The following is a 24,838-nucleotide window of genomic DNA, read 5'->3' as shown; positions in this document are numbered from 1 at the left end:
ACACACCTATGGTCACTTGATCTTTGACAAGGGAGCTAAAACCATCCAGTGGAAAAAAGACAGCATTTTCAACAAATGGTGCTGGCACAACTGGTGGCTATCATGTACAAGAATGCGAATTAATCCATTCCTATCTCCTTGTAATAAGGTCAAATCTAAGTGGATCAAGGAACTCCACATAAAACCAGAGACAGTGAGACTTATACAGGAGAAAGTGGGGAAAAGCCCCGAAGATAGGGGCACAGGGGAAAAATTCCTGAATAGAACAGCATAATTTAATTCTTAACTAGATCATTTTCCATTGACTTTGCATAGGATCTAGCTGTTCATTGGCTGACACAATTTTTGTGGTACCATTCATTCATTTGGCTTCATTGCTGACTTGCAGTTTCAGTTTGCAGGTTCTTTATGTACTCCAATCACTATCATTGCATATTTAACAGTTTGCTATAAGCATGGAATGAGATTGAAATGTAACCTAATAACACACTCAGATGAGAAGTTCACTATTTCACACCCCCACACCCCCCCCACATAGCATGCTCATTTGCATTTGATGCCTATCTTTGCCTATCATTCTTTGTATCAGATCATCTCACTAGTACATATTTTCATCATATGACTTTTTCTAGTTATTTGAGAAATATTTTCCCAGCCTGGCCATGGTGGTACACACCTTTAATCCCAGCACCGGGGAGGCAAGTGGATCTTTGTGAGTTTGAGGCCAGCCTGGTCTACAAAGTGAGTTCCAGGGCAACATAAAGAAACCCTGTGGGACAGATGGGGAGCATTTTCCTGATCTTTTAACTTGGACCTCCTTGAGTGAAATAGAACCCTGTGTTGCTGCAGGTGTTGGACCGGCATTTCTGAAAACTAGTATATTGTCAGAGATGAGCTGACAGCAGCCTGAATTTACAATAGTACCTTTGACAGAGGGGTAAAATTGTTATAACCAATAATTATATTAGTTAACTGTGGTAGCAAAGATTGAATTTGCAGGGTGGCCTACCTGGGGGAGTTAAAAAGAGTGGGAAACTGGGGTAGAGATGTTCTTTGACATCATCTCCCTTTTGTGGGGGAGGGCAGGGTTTCACTGTGTAGACCAGACTGGCTTTAAGTTCATAGAGATGTGCCTGCTTCTTTTGCTCTACAGTGATTGACTGTAAAGTGAATTTTCAATCCTTTGACAATTTTTTATGGTATCTTTACAAGGAAAAGTGAACAACCAATGGCAACTGATAATTGGTGCTTTAAAAAAGTCCATTTTAGTTTTGAAGACTTTGACACTGTCTGGTAATCAAGAGTCATGCCAGGAGTGCCAATAGTTACCCCACGTCAGCAAGAAAGTCTGTTAAGGGGTCTTAGAGAAGTGTGAAAGAAAGAAAGAGCCAGCCCAGTAGGAAGTATTTTTCAGAGTGCTGGCCTGACAGACTCTAAGGGACCCTTGGTTGTGCTTGATGTTTATGCATTTTACATTTCTGCATACCTAAGAACATACTCTTGACACACCTTCCTTAATGTTAGGTCCCATTCTCATAGTGGCTGCAGTGAGTCAAGTTCCAACCATGGCTTCTGCTGCTCTTGGTTCCTGTTCTGGGTTTATCTGCTCTCCCTTCTGTTTGCTGCCCTCCCGTGTCTCTCTCTTTCCAGTGTCTTGTATTTACTCTTGAGTCATGGTTGGGTCTTCAATATTTGAGGTCATTTAGTTTTGCTTTGTACTTAATGTGTATGTGTACTCCCTTCCAGCTTGTTCTCAAAATGTGTTTCATGGAACAATGTGGTTATATTAGTTAAACACAAAGCACTTTTAGGATCAGAATAGGAAATGATGGATTTAGCAAGTTAAACCCATCTCACTGGCATTTTTACTAGCTGGGTATGGTGGCATATGCCCGAAATCTCACATATTTAGAAGATGAGGATAGTTCAAGGCCAACTTGAGAAACTCACAGACTGTCCTAGACCTATAAATAAATTAATTAATTAATTAATTTGTTTTGAAGGATTGGGATTATAGCTCAGTGGTAACATACTTGGCCTGTGTGCTTGAGTGATTCCCCAGGCCGTGTGTGTGTGGCACACATACACACAAGACAAAGTGAAAGAAGAAAGTAGCCTTCTGTAGAGTTTCAGTTTACAAATGTAATGCTGAATTTCTGTAAAGTTGTGAAGTGTTTCTGAGTTTTTCACTGTTTTTTTTTTTTTTTTTGGGGGGGGGGTTGGGGACAGGACATGATTCCTGAAGGGCCTTTATAATTAGCTTATGTTCTGGAAGGATTCAAACCACATTGCCCTACACTGTGGATACCCACATTCACCAAGACCAGCAGTAGGCCAGCAATAAATCCTTTCTGAATAAACAATTGCTTGGTTAAAAACCTACCATTTTAAAGCATTTGGTGTCAGGCATGGTGGTGCATACCTTTAATCACAGCAGAGGCAGGCAGATCTTTCTGAGTTCCAGGCCACATGATCTACATAGTGGGTTTCAGGACAGCCACGGCTACATAGAGAGACACTTGATTTGAGCTGTGTGTGTGTGTGTGTGTGTGTGTGTGTATGTGTGTGTGTGTGTGTGATATGTTGTATTATAAACCACTATGAGGTTCCATCACCCTCAAGAAGAAATGATACCCACAGAATATTTGCTTCTTATCACTCCAAGCCCAATAACCACTAGTTGACTTCAAGTCTCTTTATTTGCCTCTTGAAATTTTATGTGAATGGACTTAAACCTGTTTGACCATATCTGCTGGCCTCTCTTCTTTGAAGTTTTGAAAAAGACTCAGCTTTTAGGTCTGCCTGAGATCCCTACTCCTTCAAAGCTGCTCTCTATCACTGACTAAACCCCATAGGTGTAGTTGCCTACTTGGAATCCTCCAAGCCACATGATCAGAAGTCCCATGAAATATAGTAAAACAGTATTGTAAAACAAAACACAAGTATTGTTGCTTTTGTAATGTCTTGACCTGAGACTTTTGGAAACTGAAGCTGGGCTGAGTTGATTTCTCCTTTTCCTGAAGGTCATAGGTGTCTGAACTTATGGTATAATTTGGTGACCCTTATTAATCTTCTTTTGTTGTAGGAGGTCTTGGCATTTTAGACTACTCCTCATTTAATATCTAGAACATTCCAGGATGGGTATCCTAGAGGAGAGGTTATACTGTCTACTTCACTACAGAACCCTTGTTGGTTCTACTCTGAAACTCAAGGCTTATGAAAAAAAATAGGACTCTTCATCCTTTGCCTTGGAATTCCCAGGGAAAGGGTGCTCACTAACTGCAAAGACAGCTGCTGATACCCCCTTTATCCTCCCAGACCTTAAGAAGTGCTAAGCGAATAGGCGCCACACCTTCCATGCAGTGGTGTGCTTGATCTCCAGAGATGACAATGAGGGGACAGCCTAGTGACTCTTAGAATCTGAATCCCATGCAACACTGTGGGACTGTCTTCTCTTCTGTGTGCCATTTACTGCTTGGTATTCTGACACTGTCTTGATGTCTAAACTCCATTCTAATTTTTAAGACCTTCTCTTTGTCTTGTAGACTGTGACTCTTTTTACTACAGATCAGTCTCGTTTCATTCTTCCTCTTCCATCTTTTATATCTCTTCCCTAAGTTTGGAATGACGAATCTTATTTTTCCTTCAGTTTACTTTGAGGCCCTGCAGCTTCACAGACACATGCCCCACTTTCCACATCTTAGCTCCTTTTGCTGCCTGCGTTAAATAGCGCTCTGTCCTTGACCACAACAGATTTAAAAATACAAACATTTTTTTCCTGAAGATTTTCTCTTTCAGTCTTTTTCTCTCAGATAGTCAGCTCTCAAGTAAGGAGGCATAGAGCAAGTGAGCAGAGTGGAAAGTCCCCTGGTGCAATCATTTGAGTTGCGTATGCTACTTGCTGCCCATGTTGTCTTGGAAAACAAGGTCATTTACCTTGAGCTTTTGTTCTCACCTGTAAAACAAGTAAGGAATAATATGCATTAGCTTTCTATTTGCTGCTCTAAGTTACTACAGGTCTACTGGTTTAGAACAATACTAATCTTGACATACCTGCCTACCTGGAGAATCCAGGAACTCTCCATCTCATGCTTAGTCACATATGCCAGTGTGTCTTACTAGGTAAGGTAAAATGTATGAAGGTTAGGATATAGATGTCTTTGGAGCTGCTATCCCTTCTATAGTGGAATCTAGAAGGTTGTTTTGTTTTGTTTTGTTTTCCCAGGACAGGGTCTCACTATGTAGCCCTTGCTGTCCTGAAACTCACAGAGATCTGCCTGCCTCTGCCTCCCAAGTGCTGGAGTTAAAGTCACATGCCACTACTCCTGGCCTTAGAAGGTTCTTAATATAAATCTAAAGATATCTTTAAACTTAAGTTTAGCACATTGGGCTGGAGATATGGACCAGTGGTTAAAAGCATGGATGCTCTTCTAGAGGACTAAAGTTCAATTCCCAGAACCCATAAAGTGGCTTACAATCATCTGTAAATCCAGTTATAGAGGTTCTGACTCCCTCCTCTGATCTCTGAGGAGATTAGGCATGCACCTGGTGCACAGGTGTACATGCTAGCAAACAACTCAGACACATAAAAATAAACAAATATTAAAGGGGAGATTTAGCACATACAATGCTAGGCTTATAACTTCGGGAGTTATCTATAAGAATTTCCTCTTTCCACATTGTTCTTGGGCTCTGGATCCTATGGCATATGATACTGTTCTTTGGAGAATCTTAAACAATGTCTGCTCATCTCAGATAGGGAATCAAGGACAAACCAAAGTACAGATGCTACCTAGGTACATGTTGACAAACCATTGAGTTTTGGGGGGAAGGGGGGTCACTTACAGGAGTATGGATTAGGAGCTATGCACAGGAGCAGGACTAATTTTAAAGACAGCTGCATTTCCAAAGCCCACCCTAACATGGATGATGGCTGACAAAAGCTAGAATCCTGGAACACAGTCCTTGACTTATAGGTAACTCACCAGGTCAGATGGTATCTCTGACAGGCCACTTAGCTAGTCTGGGACTTTTAGGGGCAGCTTGATAGGTCTATTCTGCTAGGCAACATAGTTGGTCTCTGTGTCCTTGCTAGTCTTTATAATTTATGTAAGCTTAGAAAAGGAGGTGCCTTCCTGAGACTCTAAATTTTACTTCCTGAATCTTGATGATCTTTTATTTTAAAGATCTATTTTTATTTTGTCTACGTATGCTTTGCTTGCATGTATGTATACAATGTGTATGCCCATAGCGGTCAGAAGAAGATGTTGATCCCTAGGAATTGGTGTTAAAGATGATTGTGTACTGTCATGTGGATACCGAGAATTAAACCCTGGTCCTCTGTAAGAGCAGCAGGTAGCCTAACCACTAAGCCAAGTCTCATCCCTAGAACTCACTGGATCTTAGAGAACATGTGAGAAATTGCTACACAATAGTCTGATACAAGTCAATGCTAGAATTCTAAACATAGACCTTGGGATTTCTGTGGTTTTCAAGCTTCTATATGAGAAAATAAGCTGGTGCTCCTCTCACTAGTTTCTATTTTGTGATGTGTAACAGATTTTTAAAAATTTTATTTAGTTATGTATTTATGTATTTGTGTATTTATTTATTTATTTATTTATTTATTTATTTATTTATTTATTTATTATATGTAAGTACACTGTAGCTGTCCTCAGATACTCCAGAAGAGGGCATCAGATTTCATTAAGGATGATTGTGAGCCACCATGTGGTTGCTGGGATTTGAACTCAGGACCTTCAGAAGAGCAGTCGGTGCTCTTAACCACTGAGCCATCTTGCCAGCCTGTAACAGATTTTGAAAAGACTTAATGTCATCTATTTAGTAACCATTTGTAATCTTAAAATAGCCTGCTAATTATACTGCCGCACTTCCAGTTCTCTCAAAGTCCTGAATACGTCTCTAGGCCATCATGCATAAGTTAATGTGACCTTAAAACCTAGAAGCCAAATAGGATATTATCCTGGTTAGTTTTTGGGTTTTTGGTTTGGTTAGTTTTTTAACAATTGCTTAGTGTTAGATTTATGATATTTCATAGTAATTTAGATTGGCATTTATATAAGATGCATTTTCTCCCTATTATCAGGTGGCTTCCATCTTGGACAACTATTACTTTGAAGGCACAGAGAAAGTAGCTATAATATATATTTAAATGGGCTAAAATCATGGCTGAGTCTGTAAAATGCTTGCTGTGTGAACATGAGGCCTTAAGTTCAATTTCCAGCACCATGTAAAAACCAAGCACAGTGGTGTACACCTGTGATCCCCTAGCACTAAACAGGCAGAGACAAGAGGGTCTCTGAGACTTATTAGCCAATCATTCCAGCCAGATAAGAAAGTGCCAAGTTCATTTAAAGACTCTGTCTCAAAAAAATAAGGTAAAGGGAGGTTGAGAAGACATCTGACATCAACCCCTGGGCTCCATGTGCATACACATGAATATATGTGTATACAGTATATACATATTTTTATTTCATTTTATTTTATGGGTATGGATGTTACGTTTGAATGTATCTGTGCAGGGCTGGTGCTTATGGGGGCCAGAAAAGGGCATCAGATTCTTTGGAACTGGATTCATAGACAGTTGTGAGTCATCATGTGCATGCTCAGAATTGAACCTGGGTCCTCTGGAAGAGCAGTCAGTGCTCTTACCGGTTGAGTCATTTCTCCACCCCTTATAATATCTATTTCTAGGGGTTTTATTGTGTTCTCTTCAGTGCTCAGCTCACAGTAATGACTTAAAATTCCCCGTGGATTAAAAACCTGTTCCCTGCCATAAAATTTGAAGTTTTGAAGTGACTTAGTATACAATAACAAATGCATGAAGTGGGTCAAACCAGTCTGTAAGGCAGCCTGTTGATATTTTCTTTCCATTTTGTCTCTTAGATGCACCCACTAGGCCTATGTAATAACAATGACGAAGAGGACTTGTATGAATATGGCTGGGTAGGAGTGGTGAAGCTCGAACAGCCAGAATTGGACCCCAAACCATGTCTCACTGTCCTGGGCAAGGTAAGCACCAGGCCTTCTGTGTCACTGCCACTGTGGTTGATGTTTTCCACATAAGCATTTTCCTGAGTTTCAAATAGCAGGTTCTGAAGAAGAGCCATGCTGGCATAGTACTCCTTCTGAAGCTGTGTGAGGAGACATAGCACCATAGAACGCATGTGCTTTGGTGCTTCAGAGTCTGCTGTAACCCTGCCTAATACGTGGCCCTGGGCAAGTTGCTTTCCCTGGGAGAAACTTATCTGTGAAATGGGTTAATGTTAGAAATCTATAATACTGTACCTTACACCTTTGGGGCCAGAGGTTTTAGACCTGAGATTTGGGGGTGGGGGCTTCAGGAAGTATTATGGTATATATATATTTTTTTCTATAAGTAACCCTGGGGCCATACTCAATAATCATACACATTCATATATGTGTAGCATATGGTTATGGATATTCACATCAAATGGGATAACTAAAGCCTAAACAGCCTCCTCTTAGACCACAACTGCTTTACCTCAAAATGAGTTCAAACCCATTATTTTTTGCTGTCAAGTATGTTATGGAAAAACTCTTGCAATTTAGAACTTCCTTAGTTTCAGAATAGCAGACAGCAATTATGGCCCTGCATTAGAACTTACTTCACAAGTGACTAGGAAGTGAGTTGAGATCTAATGCCTGGTGCCTCATGTGTCACTATTGACTGTTGGCACATCATTTAGAAGCACTCACAAACACATGCTTTTTAGCTGCTAGGGGTTAATATAACTTCTGACTGTAGTATATGATAGAAATAAATTCACTTTGAAAATCCATCCATCAGGAACTCTTAACATGATAGGTTATAACCTGTTTTAAAGTGTATCATTTTGTTAAAAGGAAAGATTTTGTAAAAGTCATTTGAATTTTTGGTTGGGAGAGAGATAGTCCCCCTAAGAGTAGTCTTAGGTCCTGGACATTTTATGGTCCCCAAAGCTATGACTCTGTACTGTGGAAGACAACTGCATCCTGTTCCTGGAAGCTGAGGTTTTCTTGTATATGAGGCAAGAGGAAAGGTGATGTTGGTACAGAGAGCTGTCACAAAACCTAGAGAATCTTCTGCCAACTACTCCTAAAAGGTCTTTGGTCCTGGAGATCCTCGTGAGCCTAATTTGCTTGTGGCTTTTATCCCTCTTAGGCCTTTTGAGAAACTGCACGGCTCTTGTCAAGTTTTCCTGCCCTTTCATGGGGGGAGAAACCTGACAGGACTTACGGCCTGTTTGGTTTATGGTTCACTAAGTTGAATAAAGGTGTTTGAGGTGGCTCAGCCTTGATACCTCATTGTTTTCACTTGACCAAAGTGGCTTAATGATGATTAGAAGAGACCCTCATGAGAGTATGTTAGTGTTTTCCTAGGGGAAACTGCTGGCTACATCCAAAGGGCAGGAACAGTGCTCTCCTTGTTAGGGGTCTGCTTCAACTACGCCATTTGCTTCTAGGTTTAAGCTGCTGCTGCTCTATGCTCAGCTTATTGGCTTCATTGTCTCCTTCCCCACGACCCAGGGCCCAGTGGGGATCCATCTCTTGTGTCTATAAATGGGTTGGAACAGGGTCCCACAGGGTAACCCTTATTGTCCTTTGATGGTTTAGTGATGGGTACTTGTTGAAGTCACTCAGAACTGTTCCCTCCACTACCTGAACCAACTACACTGCAGTTTACTTGGTGAGTTTCACATGGTTTGGCCTGCCGGTCTATGAAGCCAGCGGAATGGAAACCTTAGATATATATTGAATTACTAAGCACTTTTTGTGTTTACTCATCAGGAAATAGTTATTGAATGTGGGGGCCTACAAGCTCAGTGTATGGCTCTACCTTTCTAGGAACACTTTATTTCTGTTGGGAAAGGCTGAGACTGGGGTGTGGCACAAGGTAGAACACGGGTAGCGCACATTTGCTGCTGTTGTCTGTTTTAAGAATTGACTGGCACCTGAGTAAAGTCATTAGTAAAGATGCCTGGACCAAACAAAGTAAAATGGTTTCCCTTTTGCTTTAAATGTAGGCTAGTAGAGGAGGTATGATGAATCAGAACAATCTCATCTTCCTCCTTTCCTTCCTCCTTCCTGTTCACAACTTTAATTTCATTGACTTTGCCGACTCTGTTTTCTACTTTCCTGGATTCCCAAGAGTAGAGACAAAAATGTCTGGTGGGGGAAGGCACAGTGACTCACTCTCTCTGCAGCTCAGCATGCCAGTCCCCTGCAGACAGTAAGGTTTCCTTCTATTTCTGACTTTCAGTGGCTATAGCAAAGATTGATTGGCAAGGAGAAGCACAAAGGCAAAGGGATTGGGCTGGGAACATAGCTTGGTGACAGAGCTCCTGCCTAGCATGTGAGGCCCTGGGTTCCATTGCTAGCACTGAAATGAAGAAGAAATTAAAAGGCATAGGAAGAAACTCAGCCAGCCCAGTGTGCAGGTGAGAATGGGTGAGCTGCTGTTAATGGACGTTGAAACTTGTCTCTTGCCACAGAAAAGCCTATGGGAAACTAGGAGGGCTAGACACGGGCCCCCCTACCCTATCAGCTCACAGAAAATCATGAGCTGAAACCCCAAAGGTTTTAAAAAACATAAATGCCTCTCTAAGAGTCCAAATCAAGTTTTATTTTAAAAGTAAAAGACATAAATGCATCACCTTGGTGTATTACCAAGGGCTTTTGAGTTCAACACTTTAAAACTCATGAGAGAAAAATAATTTATGATCACATCCTTCTAATCTTTCGATTCTGTAAAGGTACTGACAAAATCAACTATGTAAGTAGAGTTAGGAGAAGAAGTAGGCCAGGCCTCATTTCAGACCAAACTCAGGCAGATCTCTGCAGCAATTTCTCTTTTACTTAGTGTGAAGATGATGTTCTGGGCCTTGCTTGTCTGAAATTCTGAGCTTCTGGATCAAGGTTAGGATCTTCCCTAATGCCCTCATTACAGAACTTAACCCTGTGACAGTAAAACAATAGAATTGACATTTGGGGGCAGCTTACTTTGAGAAGAGTCATAAATCTCATAAATCCTTCCCAGAGTGCAAGAGTCTGTATGCCTCAGGCATTTCATCCCTTCAAATTCACAGAGACTATCATGATGTTTCTAGCAGAATTCACTTGGACTGAATTCTGAAATTCCAGTCTGGATAAACCCCAAACACCAGATAGAGCAATTCTGTGCTAGCATTTTGAAATACAGTAAATCCAGCAGGCCTGGACCTGCCTGTGTCCATGCTTCAGAAGATGGTGTGGGGATGTTAATGTAAAGTCATTTAGAGGATTTTATGTTAGGATGCCTTGCCTGAGTGACCTTAGAAAGGCAACCTTAGTTCTTGATGCCTTGTTCCTTTGTGAAAAACTGCCTCTCTGATTGCTGTAGGGCTGTGAGATGTAAGCAGAGCACTTAGCTCAGAACCCGGTGTATGCACCCATCCTGAACACTGCCTGCTAGGAGCTGTAGTTGCCTTTGCTTGTCACATTGACATCTTGTCTACATTCCCATGTTATGGTGAGGAAACTGAGTCCTAGTAAGGTTCTCCACATGATCTGAGATCATACAGCTCACAAGACCCTGGAGCTGAAACATAACTGTTCTGTGCTTCACCAGTGTTGAATTCTTGTCTCCTCTTGTCTCGGTCAGTCTTTTCTAGATAATAAACCAGCTGCTTTCAGAATCAACTGGGTGTGGTTAGGACTGTTGCTTCTGCATGGTAGAATCACAATCATGGACAAGGCATTTGCTCTGAAGGTTGAACTGTGTCATAGAACCTACATCTGGTACTGCTCCTCCTCACCACATCAGCAGCCTCCTCTCCAGATCTCTTTATAGACCTGTTTTATCTCCCTGCCCCTACCTACTCAAGAGATATAACCTCTATTCCTGGTTTTGAGTCTAAAAAGATTCCAGGAAAGGGATTCATTGGCTCATCTTGAGTCAGGCACTCTTCTTTAGGCTTACCAGTTGTGTTACGGGGCTGAAGACTCTATGAAACTAAGCCTGTCTCACCTTGTCATGTGTGAGGGTAGGAAGAAAATGTGTTCTTCAGAAAGGGGTAGGGGCTGGAGTTGTGCTGAGCTGCTATCCCTAAGTAGACCCCTGTAGTTGCTAGGTCAAGAATGCTGTCACAAGCTAGTGGGCAATGTTCTCAGTTTATCCCAGGTCATTTGAAGTAGGTCTATTGAGAGAAGACTATCTCTCAATATGAGAGCAAATTTGATCTCAAAGGTGCTATTGAAGGATTCTAATAGAATGATATAATTTGCCTTTGGCAGTAGCATCCAGGCTGCACAGAGAGTATGAGGTACCCTTTTGCTGCAGTCTTAAGTGAACTGTATAGGCCCACATATCAACCATTTCTAGCCAAGGGAGTTGGTGAGGAGTTATGTTTGCCTCTGTCCTGGTCAGTTTTCACACATAGACATACAGTACAGAGACTGAAGAGTCTATAGAGTGACAGGAAAAAAACCTGATGCATCATGAGCAGAAGAACTGCTCTAAAAACTGGCCCTTCTGATGAACTACAGAGAAGCCAAGGGTAAAGGTTGACAGAGAATTGGCACCCTGCTGCTTTTCTGCCCCCTTTTCCAGATCAAGAGTTTCAGAAATGTCATTGCAAAGAAAAATAAAAATCTCGTCGTTTTAGTTTCCTTTCTGTTGCTATGATAATACACTGGCAAAAACCAGCTTGGAGAGAAAAGGGACATGGTTGGGGGGGGGGTATGTTTCTCTAGTGAACCCTGACACACACCTAGTGACCAAGATGCTATGAAGTCAGAGCCAAGGGATGTTTCCCTATTAGTCCAGGTTTAAACTCCAGTTTTAACTGTTTGTTTAATTTCCATATACTGGGGATTGAAACTAGTCAGCTCCCCCCACCCCCCATACTATATGAGCACTCAACCACCAAGCTATAGTCTAACTCCCAGTTCAGCAGTCCCAGGCTCTGACCCTGGCAGTCACTCAGCCCTCTACATGGTCCAACTTCCCTAAATAGGAGCAGGATCTAAAGGAGAGTACATCTTTTGTTAGTCATTGTTCCTAGCACAGATGGATATACTCAACCAAGTGGCTTTTGTTGTCCATATTCTCTTCCTCTCTCTTTCTCTCATGCCTCATTATCTTATTTCTTTTAGCATCCCAAAGTTGTATTACTTTTATAGTGAAATCCAGAAATGCAGAGAGTGAAATAATTGCTGGCTGCCAGACTGTCATCTTAGGAGCAGGAAAGCCTTTCTTGTTTTTTAAACTAGGTGTAGAATTTCAGTTTGGAAGGATGAAAAGATTTGGAGGTTATTGATAGCCATGATTGATAATATTTCATTCTGATGACCTGTGTACTTAATAATTAAAGTGATAAATTCCATATTATGTATTTTACCCAAATAAAGTATGGTATCTTTTAAATAAATCATTTTATAGTATATAGACTAGAATGGCAGTAGGTATAAATAATTATAATTAAGTGGGTTGATTTATGTCTGATATCCCAGCACTTGAGAGATCAAGAGGATCATTATGAGTTTGAGGTCAGCATAGACTACATAATGTATTCTAGGCCAGCCTGGGCTCCAAAACACAGCAAAATAGCAACAACATCTCTGAGGTTCCCCACCACCACCAAAGTGATAAAGTATAGTCCCATGAAGGGGATACCTGATAATTCTGAGTTCTAATATATGGAAGAAAAGGAGACAGAAATGGCCAGAGAGCCTCATCCTCCTCTGAATATCAGTCTATCTCAGGAAAGTGTCTTCCCTGTTCAAACTACAGCTTTCAAAATACACAAGTTGCACCAGGCATGGTGGCACACACCTTTAATCCCAGCACTTGGGAAGCAGAGGCAGGCAGGTTTCTGAGTTCGAGGCCAGTCTGGTCTACAAAGTGAGTTCCAAGACATCCAGGGCTACACAGAGAAACCCTGTCTTGAAAAACCAAAAAAAGAAAAACAAACAAAAAAAAACCAAAATACACAAGTTTATGGGTTTTATTGTTGCTGACAACAGACCTTCCTTTTTTCATAATAATTGTTTGAGAATATCCATATATTTTGATTTATTAATCCCTCTTCCTCAACTCTTCCGGATCATTCTTTACCTCTCTAACCACCTAGCCTTATGTTCTATCTCAATCTTCTCCCCCATTGCATGCAGTTTGTGTTATCATAATAAATACTTCTTAACCTGAGGTCCTGCCCTGGAGTATGGTCGATATACCAGGTACCACACCATTAGGAAAGTTGACTTTTCCTCTCCCCAACTAAGGATGGGACTTCATCCCACCTGTACTGGCTGGTTTGTGTGTCAACTTGACACAAGCTGGAGTTAGCACAGACAAAGGAGCCTCAGCTGAGGAAATGCCTCCATGAGATCCAGCTGTAAGGCATTTTCTCAGTGATCAAGGTGGGAGGGCCCAGCCCATTGTGGGTGGTGCCATCCTGAGGCTGGTGGTCCTGGGTTCTATAAGAAAGCAGGCTAAGCAAGGCAGAGAAAGCAAGACAGTTAAGTACCTCCCCTCCATGGCCTCTGAATCAGTTCCTGCCTCCAAGTTCCTGCTCTGTGTAAATTCCTGTCCTGACTTCCTTTGGTGATGAAAAGCAATGTGGAAATGTAAGCTGAATAAACCCTTTTTTCCCCAACTTGCTTCTTAGGTCATGATGTTTTGTGTAAACCCTAAGACACTACCTCTACTCTTACATACTGGGGTTTTGTCCGATTTCAATTTTTGCAAGTCTTAAGGTGCACCTGCCTGTTGTGCCTGGACAACAATTTTCTTTAAGTCATCCACCACAGTGACTCTTAGTTTTTCAGCCTCCTCTTCCAGATAGATCCCTGAGCCTTAAGGGGAGTGGTGTAATATAGACATCCTATTTAGGACTGAGCACTCTGAAGTCTCTTGTTCTCTGTACATTGACCCATTGTGGGTCTCTTTGTTAATTGCCCAGCTATTATAAGAAGCATTTCTCCCTGAACCCCACTTAGGCAACACAGTAGAGCTAGTCCTGGTGGCATAGGCAGGAGAGAGCTGGTGGACTGACCAACTCAGCTCCCACCCAGGGTCAGATCCAGGCCTCTGAGTTGGTCCACCCCAGGACCCACCCCATCATGAACTCCTGAAGTACATGACAGGGCCCATCCTGCAGATCCAAAGCTGTGGCATGTTCACAGCACAAAGCAACAACATGATGTTTGAGGAGTCCTGGGGGAGGATCCAGTATTGATAGTATAGCAGAAGGCAGAGGCTTCGAACAAGACCAACGACTTATTGCAATGAACATTTGTAAGAAAAGATGTGCAGCACAATTTAACACCACAGCTTCCAAGGTGAGATGTTTTGGTTTTGATTTTTGGTTGTTAAGTTGGTTGTTTGGTTGGTTTAGTTTTATTTTTTTGTTTCTTTGGTGGGGAGGTTACACAGGTGGAAAGATATTAGAAAAGGACAGGGAGATGAGTGGGATTGCGGTGCATGAAGTGGAATTCTAAAAAATTTTAATTAAAAAGCAGCAGCAGCACGCCTTTAATCCCAGCACTTGGGAGGCAGAGGCAGGCAGATTTCTGAGTTTGAGGCCAGCCTGGTCCACAGAGTGAGTTCCAGGACAGCCAGGGCTGCACAGAGAAACCCTGTCTCGAAAAACCAAAAAAAAAAAAAAAAAAAGAAAAAAGCAGCAGCAGCTTCTCTTCTGAAGGCCAAGACATGTACTGATCTATGGGGATGGGAATAAGTCATTAGGAGGTGTTTCATTGCTGTGTCCATTTAGCAGAGTAATTGTATTAGGTTTTCTCTTAGGGAATCTATGGGTTCTTGGTTTTGTTGACAGTGACAGGTATGAGTTCCATGTCCTAGAGTGAGCCTAACATTTATTCCTCCCATATCATTCACACCACTATTGTACCAGTGGGCACATCTTGCCAAAAAGGGTCATTATTGTAGTTCCCAGGCTCACAGCTGGGTGAGATTGATTAGACCTCTTTTCCTATAGTATACATAGTATCTTCCAGCACTATAAGAGCTAGCCAGTTGATATGTTTCTGGCTGATACTATCTATACTTCTCTATGTTCTAACTCAAGAATGTGTCTGAAGCAATAGGTTCTTGCTTTCATGTTCTGGATGGTAACCAACAGTATTGACTATAGCCTGCAATAGACACAGGGAGCAAAATTTCCCCAAAGTGCCAGTGACCTCATGATGATGAATGGGTTTTGGCAAATAACTTTGGATTTAGGGCTGTTCTCTTCTGGGAGATGTCTCACTGACTTCTCCAGTAAATACTGAGCCTAGTAAGGTTCTAGTGTAGATATATTTTTTTAAGATTTATTATTTATTTATTCATTTAATGTACACTGTGACTGTCTTCAGACACACCCGAAAAGGGCATCAGATCCCATTACAGATGGTTGTGAGCTACCATGTGGTTGCTAGGAACTGAACTCAGGACCTCTGTGACTGTTACTGAGTCAGTGCGAATAAGTAGGCACACAAGCCATAGAGGGCTGTGTATAAATAATAACTAGACGAATGTGAGGACTTCTTAGTATCTTAGAACATTTTAGTATCTTTGAGGCTTGCATTGGTATATAACCTTCAGCCATGACCTTCTAGAAACAGGGATTATCTACGTGAGCAGGAATTTTTAGTTGGCTGGGAAGCTGCCGTGTTCTTTGTGACCCCTGTGTGTACTGACGTGGGAGGAGAGGTGCTTATCCTCAGCACACCACTCTCATTTGGGGTTTTGCTCATAGATATTTTCAGGAATACTTGAGTGTCCTGTCCCTTTTTGTCTGAGACAGAGTTTCTCCATGTAGCAGCCCTAGTTGTCCTGGAACTCACTCTGTAGACCAGGCTGTCTGGAACTTACAGAGATGCACCTGTCTTGGCCTCCCTGCCAGGATTTAAGGTATGCGTTGCTACCATTACCACCACCACCAGTGAATGTCCTCCTGGTCTTTAACCCAAGCTCAGCTCAGCCCATTTCAAGAGGAATGATAGAACTGAAATCCTTGTCTCCAGCTGCTTCACATTGCAGTCTTTAACCTCAGCAGGCTGCCTCTGGTCAGCAAAACAAGTAGGTATTTGTCACATCATAGCACAGGTGATATGTCTATAGCTTATTGCCCTGGCATTCCTGGAAGCATTCTATGAAATGTGTAGGGCAATTCCTATATCAATGGTTATTTTAAAGATTCATTTTATTTTGAATTATAAATATGTATTTTATTTGCAGATACTCACAGAAGCCAAAAGGTTTCTATTCCCTGGAGCTGGAGTTACAGGACGCTGTGACCCATCCAGCATGGGTGCTAGGAATCAGACTCAGGTTCTATATAAGAACAGTGTTCTGAACTGCTGAGACAGTTCTCCAGCCCATGTCCATATCTTTTTATAGAATCCATTGTGTATGACATTGTTTTCAATGAGGTATTAATGTTTGGGGACATCAGAGTACAGGTCAGGCTTGTTGCTCAGCATCCTATTGTTCATAGGATAGTCGCCACCACAGAGAGTTCTCTGGCCCCACAAAATGAACTGTGAAATTATTTGTCAGGTAAAAGTAAGGAATGGACTGGAGCAGTGGCTCAATAGTTAGGAGCATCTGTTGTTCTATAAGATCCAGGTTCCGTTCCCAGCACCCACATGGCAGCTCACAAATGTCTGTAATTCAAGTTCCAGAGAATTCAGTGCCCTCTTCAGACCTCCTCAAGTATCAGATGCACACTTGATGCACAGGCATGCAGGCAGAATGCTTATACACACACAAAATAAAAAGAATTTAAAAAATAGAAGAAGGGCTGGTGAGATGGCTCAGTGGGTAAGAGCACCCGACTGCTCTTCCGAAGGTCCAGAGTTCAAATCCCAGCAACCACATGGTGGCTCACAACCATCCGTAACGAGATCTGGTGCCCTCTTCTGGAGTGTCTGAAGACAGCTACAGTGTACTTACATATAATAAATAAATATTGAAAAAAAAATAGAAGAAAAAGAATAATTTGACCTCAAATATTCATATCAATAGAAAGCCCTCTTTATTATGACATGCAAACATTTTCTTTCCAAAAGATGTTAGTTACTTTTGGGAAGCTAATTCTTCTGTCATTCCCTTCTGTGCCTCATTCTCTGTACAAGACACTTCTATACTTCTATTTTACATTTTTATTGCATTTTGCACATTGAGATGTATGTATGCAGAACCTAAGCCATGAAGCCAAACAGCCTGTATATGAATGATAATTCTACTCAGCAAAAAGCCAGGTATCTTTAAGCTAATTAGTGTCTCTTTGCCTAGAATTCTGCAAGTCTCCTGTAAAGAGTTGTGATGGACTGGCAAGATAGTTTAGTTAACTGCACAAGTCTGATAGCCTAAGTTTGCTCTTCTAAGCCCACAGTGAGAGGTGAGAACTAACTAAAAGTTACCCTTCCAGCCTCCACTCTCACATACATGTATATTGACATGTAACACATGTGTATGTGTGTGCCAAATTCATAGAAATTCAACTTCTCCTGAGCAAATGGGAGTTCTTTCCTAAAGTGAGTGTCTCATTGGGTGCAAGTTTGGAAGGCTGTACAGATTCATTTTAAGGAACGTATGGGTAAATATCTCCCATATTTGGCTAAAAAAGCAAGAAAGGAATTTGGTAAAAGAAATCAAACCAGGGGGAAAAGATCGGCTTGATATGAATGGAAAATTTTAGGAAATACCACTTTGTTTTTGAGGTCATGAGGCTAGTCTGAAAGTCAGACCTTTTAAGTGATGCTTTTCATTTACACCCAAATCTTCCATAAAGCTCTTGATTAAAAGACTATATATTAGGGCTGGAGAGATGGCTCAGTGGTTAAGAGCACCGACTGCTCTTCCGAAGGCCGTGAGTTCAAATCCCAGCAACCAATGGTGGCTCACAACCATCCGTGATGAGGTCTGACGCCCTCTTCTGTGGTGTCTGAAGAACCCTACAGTGTACTCACATAGAATAAAATTTTAAAAAGAGTATATTGATCAAGAATATGTTGTTGTTTTTAAAACAAAAGCCCAACTGTTTGATTTTACCAAAGGAAGACTCAGAAGCTAGTCACTGTGATGAAAGCCTGCTAGCTCAGAGAGGCAAAGAAAGCACGCAGCTGAGCTTCCTCCTCCTCTGAAGATGGAGAAGGAGAAACTTCATTCTTCATGCTGTCTGAATTCCCTCAACATCATCCTTTCTCTTTTAACTCCCTCTCAGCCAGTTACTTGCTCCTCCTCTTGACCTATCCTTAACTTCATTTAGCTTTTGTTTACAGAAAGCTCTTGGTTTAAAGGTGTACGTACGCTAAGGCTGAGCCACTTCACAACAAGGTTTTTCCAGTTCACAGCCTTGGGGTTTGCAACACAATCAGATATCGTGTGTGTGTCTGTGTCTGTGTCTGTGTAAAATCAATCAGATACATCATTAGCTATAAAAGACTGAAACCAGCTTAAAGGAGTTTTGAAGACACACTAAGTGAACAGAGCAAATACTGTGTCTGCTAACCAAGGCATACAGACAGCTTGCCCCCTGCAGGTCTCAGGGAAGGCTGCCTCTGTCTTGGTAGTCCTTAGCATTGTCCCCAGCCATTGATCTGCTTTTACCAGAGCTGCAGTTAAGCTGTTCTAGAGCACAAGAGGTGGTAGCAAGGCTGTCCAAATGCTCATCAAAGATAGCTACTGAATTTGCCTGCTTTGAGAAGTTGTGACTCCAATGCATTAACCTTTCATGTGGACAAGCCCACAGTCCCATCTGCTCTCCATTCTCAAATAGAGTAATCTCACCCACGTCTGGTTTTGCACATGCATTAACTTGCTTAAGCGTCAGCTCCTGGCTATGGTCAAAGGTGATATGAGAGCCACCCGGACAGCTACCAAGGCCATGGAAATTATAGATATTTCTAACCTACACACACACACACACACACACACACACACACACACACACTGTACTTGTATAGCATAGGAGCAAAATTCTGCTATACTCTTCACATAGGCATAGAATCCCCTAGCGACAAAGTAGGGGGAATGTAGGGGAACTTGTCTGCTGGCCTTGGTCACCAGACCTCAGATTCCTGACACAAATACTGTATCTTTTCATTGTTTTACTTTGTTCTTCCTTTCTAAAGATACTAACTTAAACATCAGACACATGCATGTAGTTCCTGGGAACCATTCTGGTCCATAATATTCTTTTCCTAATCTAGTTATATAACAATAAAAGAGGATAATGAGAGGGCCCAGCAGGTAAAAGAGTCTGCCTAAAAACCTGAGTTCGACCCCTGAGACCTTCATGGTGGAAAGCAAACCAACTCTTTCCTACAATTGTCTTCTGACCTACACACACACACACACACACACACACACACACACGGCATGCCCATGACCAACCCCACTCTCCCCACATACCCAAAATATGTTAATATTAATAATATACATTCTTAATTTAAGAAATACTTTATTAGTTTCTATAATCTAGCCCATGTAGATGAGACTTTATATATCTAACACAGTATGTTATTCCTGTAAAAAAATATCTAATAAAACTATAAACATATTTCACAGGCAGTGGTTGCACATGCCTTTAATCCCAGCACTTGGGAGGAAGAAGCAGGCGGATTTCTGAGTTCAAGGCCAGCCTGGTCAGCAGAGTGAGTTCCAGGACAGCCAGGGCTAAACAGAGAAACCCTGTCCAAAAAAAAAAAAAAAAAAATCAGTTACTGTAACCATTGTTAGAGCCAAATAAGATTTTAGTCATCCTGAAAAACTGTGCTGTTTCTTGTTCTAATTAAGGAACTTGGCTTACTCTCTTCAGTATGAGCCTGTTGCTCTAGTTTTTCACAAGTTTACCCATATTCTTAGCGAAAAATGGATCACACAAGGAACCTGTTGTCTTCATTCCTAGCCCCACCTGGGTGGGTGTGCGCGCGCGCCATATCACGTGTGTAGTGTCAGAGGACATTTTCTGGTGTCCTCTGTACTTTCCCTGTGAGCAATCTCTCAACTATTGATTTTTTAAAAATAAAAATTTGGATTACTATTTAAAGGCTAAAAGCTTTTAGCTTTATCTATTTGTGAACAACAGATTTATTTGTAAAAAATCAGATTTCTCTCTCTTTTTAAAAATTTATGTATGTATATGAGTGCTCTATTTGCATGACAGAATAGAATATGAGATCCATTACAGGTGGCTGTGAGCCACCATATGGTTGCTGGGAATTGAACTCAGGTCCTCTGGAAGAGCAGCCAGTGCTTTTAACCACTGAGCCATGTCTCCAGCCCTACCTCCCCCACTTCTTTTTTTTTTTTAATGTCACCTGAAATCTCAGGTTTTGTTTGCTTGTTTTGTTTTTTTTGAAAACTTCTTGGGTTTTGTGGGATTTTTTTGGGGGGGGGGAGTTGGTTTTTTTTTTTTTTTGGTTTTTCGAGACAAGGTTTCTCTGTATAACCCTGGCTGGCCTGGAACCAGGCTGGCCTGGAACTCAGAAATCCGCCTGCCTCTGCCTCTCGGGTGCTGGGATTGGCATGCGCCACCATGCCCGGCTGTAGGATTTTTTTTAAGATTTATTTTTATTGCCGGGCGTGGTGGCGCACGCCTTTAATCCCAGCATTTGGGAGGCAGAGGCAGGCAGATTTCTGAGTTCCAGGACAGCCAGGGCTACGCAGAGAAACTGTCTCAAAAAACCACAAAAAAAAAATTTTTTTTTTTAATTGTATGTGTATAAGTGTTGGCCTAAATGTTTGTGTGTACCACATGAATGTTGAGTGCTCAAGGGAACCAGAAGAGGGCGTTGGCTCCGCTAGAGGTAGAGACAACTGGTAGCTACCATTCCTTAGTGACCTTTTAGGGTCATTAGGTAGTACTCCTCTCACACTTGCCTCTCACTCACACTTGGCCACGTGAAGCTCTGGTTGGAGGAAGCCTGTCTATACCAGCCACTTTTCATTTGTTAATTTCAGGAGTCATCTTTTCTACAGCTTATTCTTCTTCTGACTCAGCATTTCCAATGGCTATGGGAGTGGTGGTCACTGGCTTCAGCAGAGGTATCATCTGTATCTCCTAAGCACAGGCTAAGATCATGTCATGTCCTCAGACCAGAAAAGCTTTTGTTATATCCCCATACAGGCCACTAAATATGTTACCCAAAAATTGTAAGTTGTTTCTTCGTGGTTGTCAGATGATACTGAGGAAATCTGGGTTCTCATCTTAGAATTATTAGTCTCAATACTAAAAGAATTTAGCAATAGATTCAAATGGTAGTATGAGGACAATTTTAAATTTAAAAGAAAAACCCAAGGCAGGAAAGCTGTAAATTACAGCAGCCTCCTAAAGAAGAAGAAGAAGAAGAAAAAAATGCCATTTGAGTTACATAGAGTTAGGCCACATGACTGACAAGCAGGATGGGGGATTTAGAGACTGAGTAATGAAACCCAAACTATCAGAGGGGGAAAAATTGTCCCTGACATCCAAAGAAAAACACAGATAAGAAAAAGGAATGGTCAGACCTCTGAATCTGGTCTTAGAAAGGAAGGCAAACCTCATGGCAATCCTGGAACTCATTTTGTAGACCAGGCTGGCCTTGAACTCCAATCAGTGTGTCTGGATAGGACAAACTTTATTTCTGATTAAGAGAATGTGCTCAGAAAGGCAAATACAGAGACAGGAAATACATTGGTTTTGGGGTTGGTTAGTTGGTTGGTTGGTTAGTTGGTTGGTTGGTTGGTTGGTTTGGTTTTTCAAGACAGAATTTCTCTGTGTCCCTCTGGCTGACCTTGAACTCACTCTGTAGACCAGGCTGTCTGGGAATTCACAGAGAACCACCTACCTGCCTCTGTATTGGGTTTTTATTCTAACTTTGGTGATTGTGTCTTTTCCCCATTGGCTGGGTTCCAACCTCACAAGCTTATTCAATTGGTCAGTCTGAAAAGAATTGGCACCGAGGAAACGAAGGAGGAGGAAAGAGACCACCAAAGAGAAAAGGGTCACGGCTCCAGGCCATCACATGTCTAGAATTGAGCTGTGGCCTTTGCATAAAGAAAGGCTTTTCAGGGTGGAGAGGATGAAAACATTTGCATGAAAGTCTTATTTGGTGGGGGAGATAAAAAAGATTTTAATTCTTTGTCCCAAACACAAGTTTTATAGTTGATAGAAACAATTCATTTGATTCTCTCTCTCCCCCCCCCCCTCTTTTCCTTCTCAAGACATGGTGTCTATTATGTAGCCTTGGTGATTGTGCATATATGTGTGCTTGATATTTGATACATGCCATGATGGCACATATGTCAGAAAACAATGCTTGCAAGAGTCAGTTTTCTCCTTCTGCCATGTTGGTACTGGGGATCAAGCTCATGTCCCAGGCTTTGCAGCAAGCACATTTACCCAGTGAGCCATCCAGCTCTCCCTGTTAATGTTTCTTTTAAGATTAAAAGTAGTTATTTTCAGTTGCATATCTTTGGTTATCATACAATATCACTGAACATTAAACTGGGAACATTTTTTTCTATGTTCTAGTTTAATTTCCTTTTTTGTTAAATGTTTCTCTAAGTGAAGACACAATGAAACCACCCAACTGGACCACTCAGTGGGTAGAAAGATTTACTTGGGTTGGAACTGCTACTCTCAAGAGGCAGATAGAAGAAACATGGCGGAAAAACAAATGGATTTTATATGACAGTCAGCCAGTCAACAAAATGGAGGACTGACCAAGAACTAGATGCTCTTCCCCTGGGTAGCTGACCTTTGAGGGCAGAATAAGAGAGGCTCCTAGTAAACAGAAACCCACCATTAGGCTTCTGCTTGCCTAGTAGCAATCTTCCTGTTTACCAGTCAAAGTCCTTCTGTTTAGGACACTGTCACCAGCACTGGCATGAGGGTGGGGGGCTGCTTTGGACCTAACGGTTTCCTTCTGGGCTATAACTCATTTTTATGCATGTTTAGTAATGTAGGTTTTAAAAAATAAAACTGTATAAGTACCCAAGTGTTGTTATTTGCAGTGGTGAAGCTGGAACCCAGTACTTTACACATCAGGTAGACTTTATAGATGTATGTATGTATGTGTATATATGTACACATTTCAGCCACAGCTTCCCCTCCCTCATCTCCTCCCAGTCACTTCGCCTCCCCTCTTCACATACACCCCCATCCTCTGTTCCTCCAGGCTGTTTTGTAATTGGCCCTTTTAATCATCTTTTGTTTGTTGGATGTGCAAAATTTCTGTGTGGCTCTTGTTATTTCTTCAGGTGCTTCTAATCTCAATATATCCTATCTTTAAATCACTTAAAAATTACCTTGTTATAGAAATGTGTAGTATCAGAAATGGGTATAAAATCTGGGTAAAAATTCTCACATTCTTTAAGTGATTTCCAGCCTTCTATGTACCCCAATCTTCAATATATACATATATTAAGACTCTTAGATAGCTTAGCAGCCTGAGACACTTGCCACCAAGACTACTGACCTTAGTTCAAATCCCCAGAACCCACATAGTAGGGAAGAACTGACTTCTACAGGTTGTCCTTTGACCTCAATATGAGCATCCTGACACATGTGTATCCCCCCATTCACCCAGTAAATAAATGCAGTAAAAATAATACTATGTTATAATATATATTACATTAAAATTCACATAGACTAAAACAGTAAATTATAGAACTTGCAATCATATTCTGTATTTACTATCAAATCTGGATGTTATGCTACAAGGATTTTGTTGTTGTTGTTTTAAAGCACTCATTTTGGGGAATGGAGTGATAGTTCATCAGCTAAGAGCATGTATTGCTTTTACTGAGGACATGAATTCTATCCCCAACCCCTCTTCTGAACTCTTAGGACCCCTGTACTCAGACATATACATATAATTTTAAAAACTGGAAAACTCAGAAAACTGTCAAAAAAGAAAAGAAGGCATTCTAGTGCTAAGTGAACCATGCTTGTAAGTACATTTAAAATGGTTGATAAAGTGGATGCCTGGTTATGCTTGTTTCCCTAGAACAAGGAGTCTTGACTAATCCCCATCTACCATCCAATGTATCACATCTGTGCACCAGAGTGTCAGCATGGAGTTACTTTCAGAACCTCTGCTGGGTCATCATCTCTATATTTAATGCTTTGGTTTTCCCCCCGGGGGTGGGGGGCTTATTTTGTTTAAAATATAGGATGTCACATAGGCCAGCTTAGCTTTAGAGAGTAACTGAGGGTAACCTTTGACATTTCATCTTCCTGATTCTACCTCCCAAATGCTGGTCTTATAGGCCTGCAGTCCCCATGTCTGACTTTCCACTATGACAGGCAGTTAAGTCCACAATATATTGTGCTGGTACTCAAGCATCTGAATAATATCCCTGGTTACCACACTCAAGTTTTATCCCACGGTGCTGCAAGAGCCGCAGGTGCTCTTAACAACCTGAGCCACCCACCTCCCCAGCTCCCCTATGGTCATTCCTGAGTAATACTCCACTGTATGGGAGTTATCAGTTGCTTCTGTTTGTTATGAACATTGCTACTGTGAGCATTTTCAAGCAAGTTTTTTTGTTTGGTTTGGTTTGGTGTTTGTTTTGTTTTGTTTGTTTTGTTTTGTTTTTCGAGATAGGGCTTTTCTCTATTAGCCCTGATTGTCCTGAAGTCACTCTGTAGACCAGGCTGGCCTGCCTCTATCTCCTGAGTGCTAAGATTAAAGACGTATTCCACCACCCTAGTTTTTGTACAAGTTTTTACACACACACAAGTTGGTTTTCATATTTTTTAGAAACTGCTAAACTTTTAAAATGGCAGTACCTGGAACTTACTTAGTGTGCAAAAGTTTTTAGGTTTAATCCCCAGTAATA

General features: G+C 41.4%; 1 protein-coding gene across 3 annotated transcripts in view; it reads left to right on the top strand.

Moving 5' to 3' along the window:
* Nucleotides 1–24,838, top strand: part of Znrf3 (zinc and ring finger 3) — a 167,611-nt gene that overhangs the window by 97,918 nt on the left and 44,855 nt on the right. For all 3 annotated transcript variants that reach the window (XM_021177289.2, XM_021177291.2, XM_021177290.2), the window contains one exon: nt 6,907–7,032. In XM_021177289.2, the coding sequence (XP_021032948.1) occupies nt 6,907–7,032 (126 nt within the window). The remainder of the gene's footprint in view (nt 1–6,906; nt 7,033–24,838) is intronic.

The sequence above is a fragment of the Mus caroli genome, chromosome 11 (genome assembly GCF_900094665.2).
Source record: "Mus caroli chromosome 11, CAROLI_EIJ_v1.1, whole genome shotgun sequence".
Taxonomy (NCBI): domain Eukaryota; kingdom Metazoa; phylum Chordata; class Mammalia; order Rodentia; family Muridae; genus Mus; species Mus caroli.
Note: the sequence above shows the minus strand (reverse complement) of the source record. Positions and strands in the feature narration are given on the sequence as shown.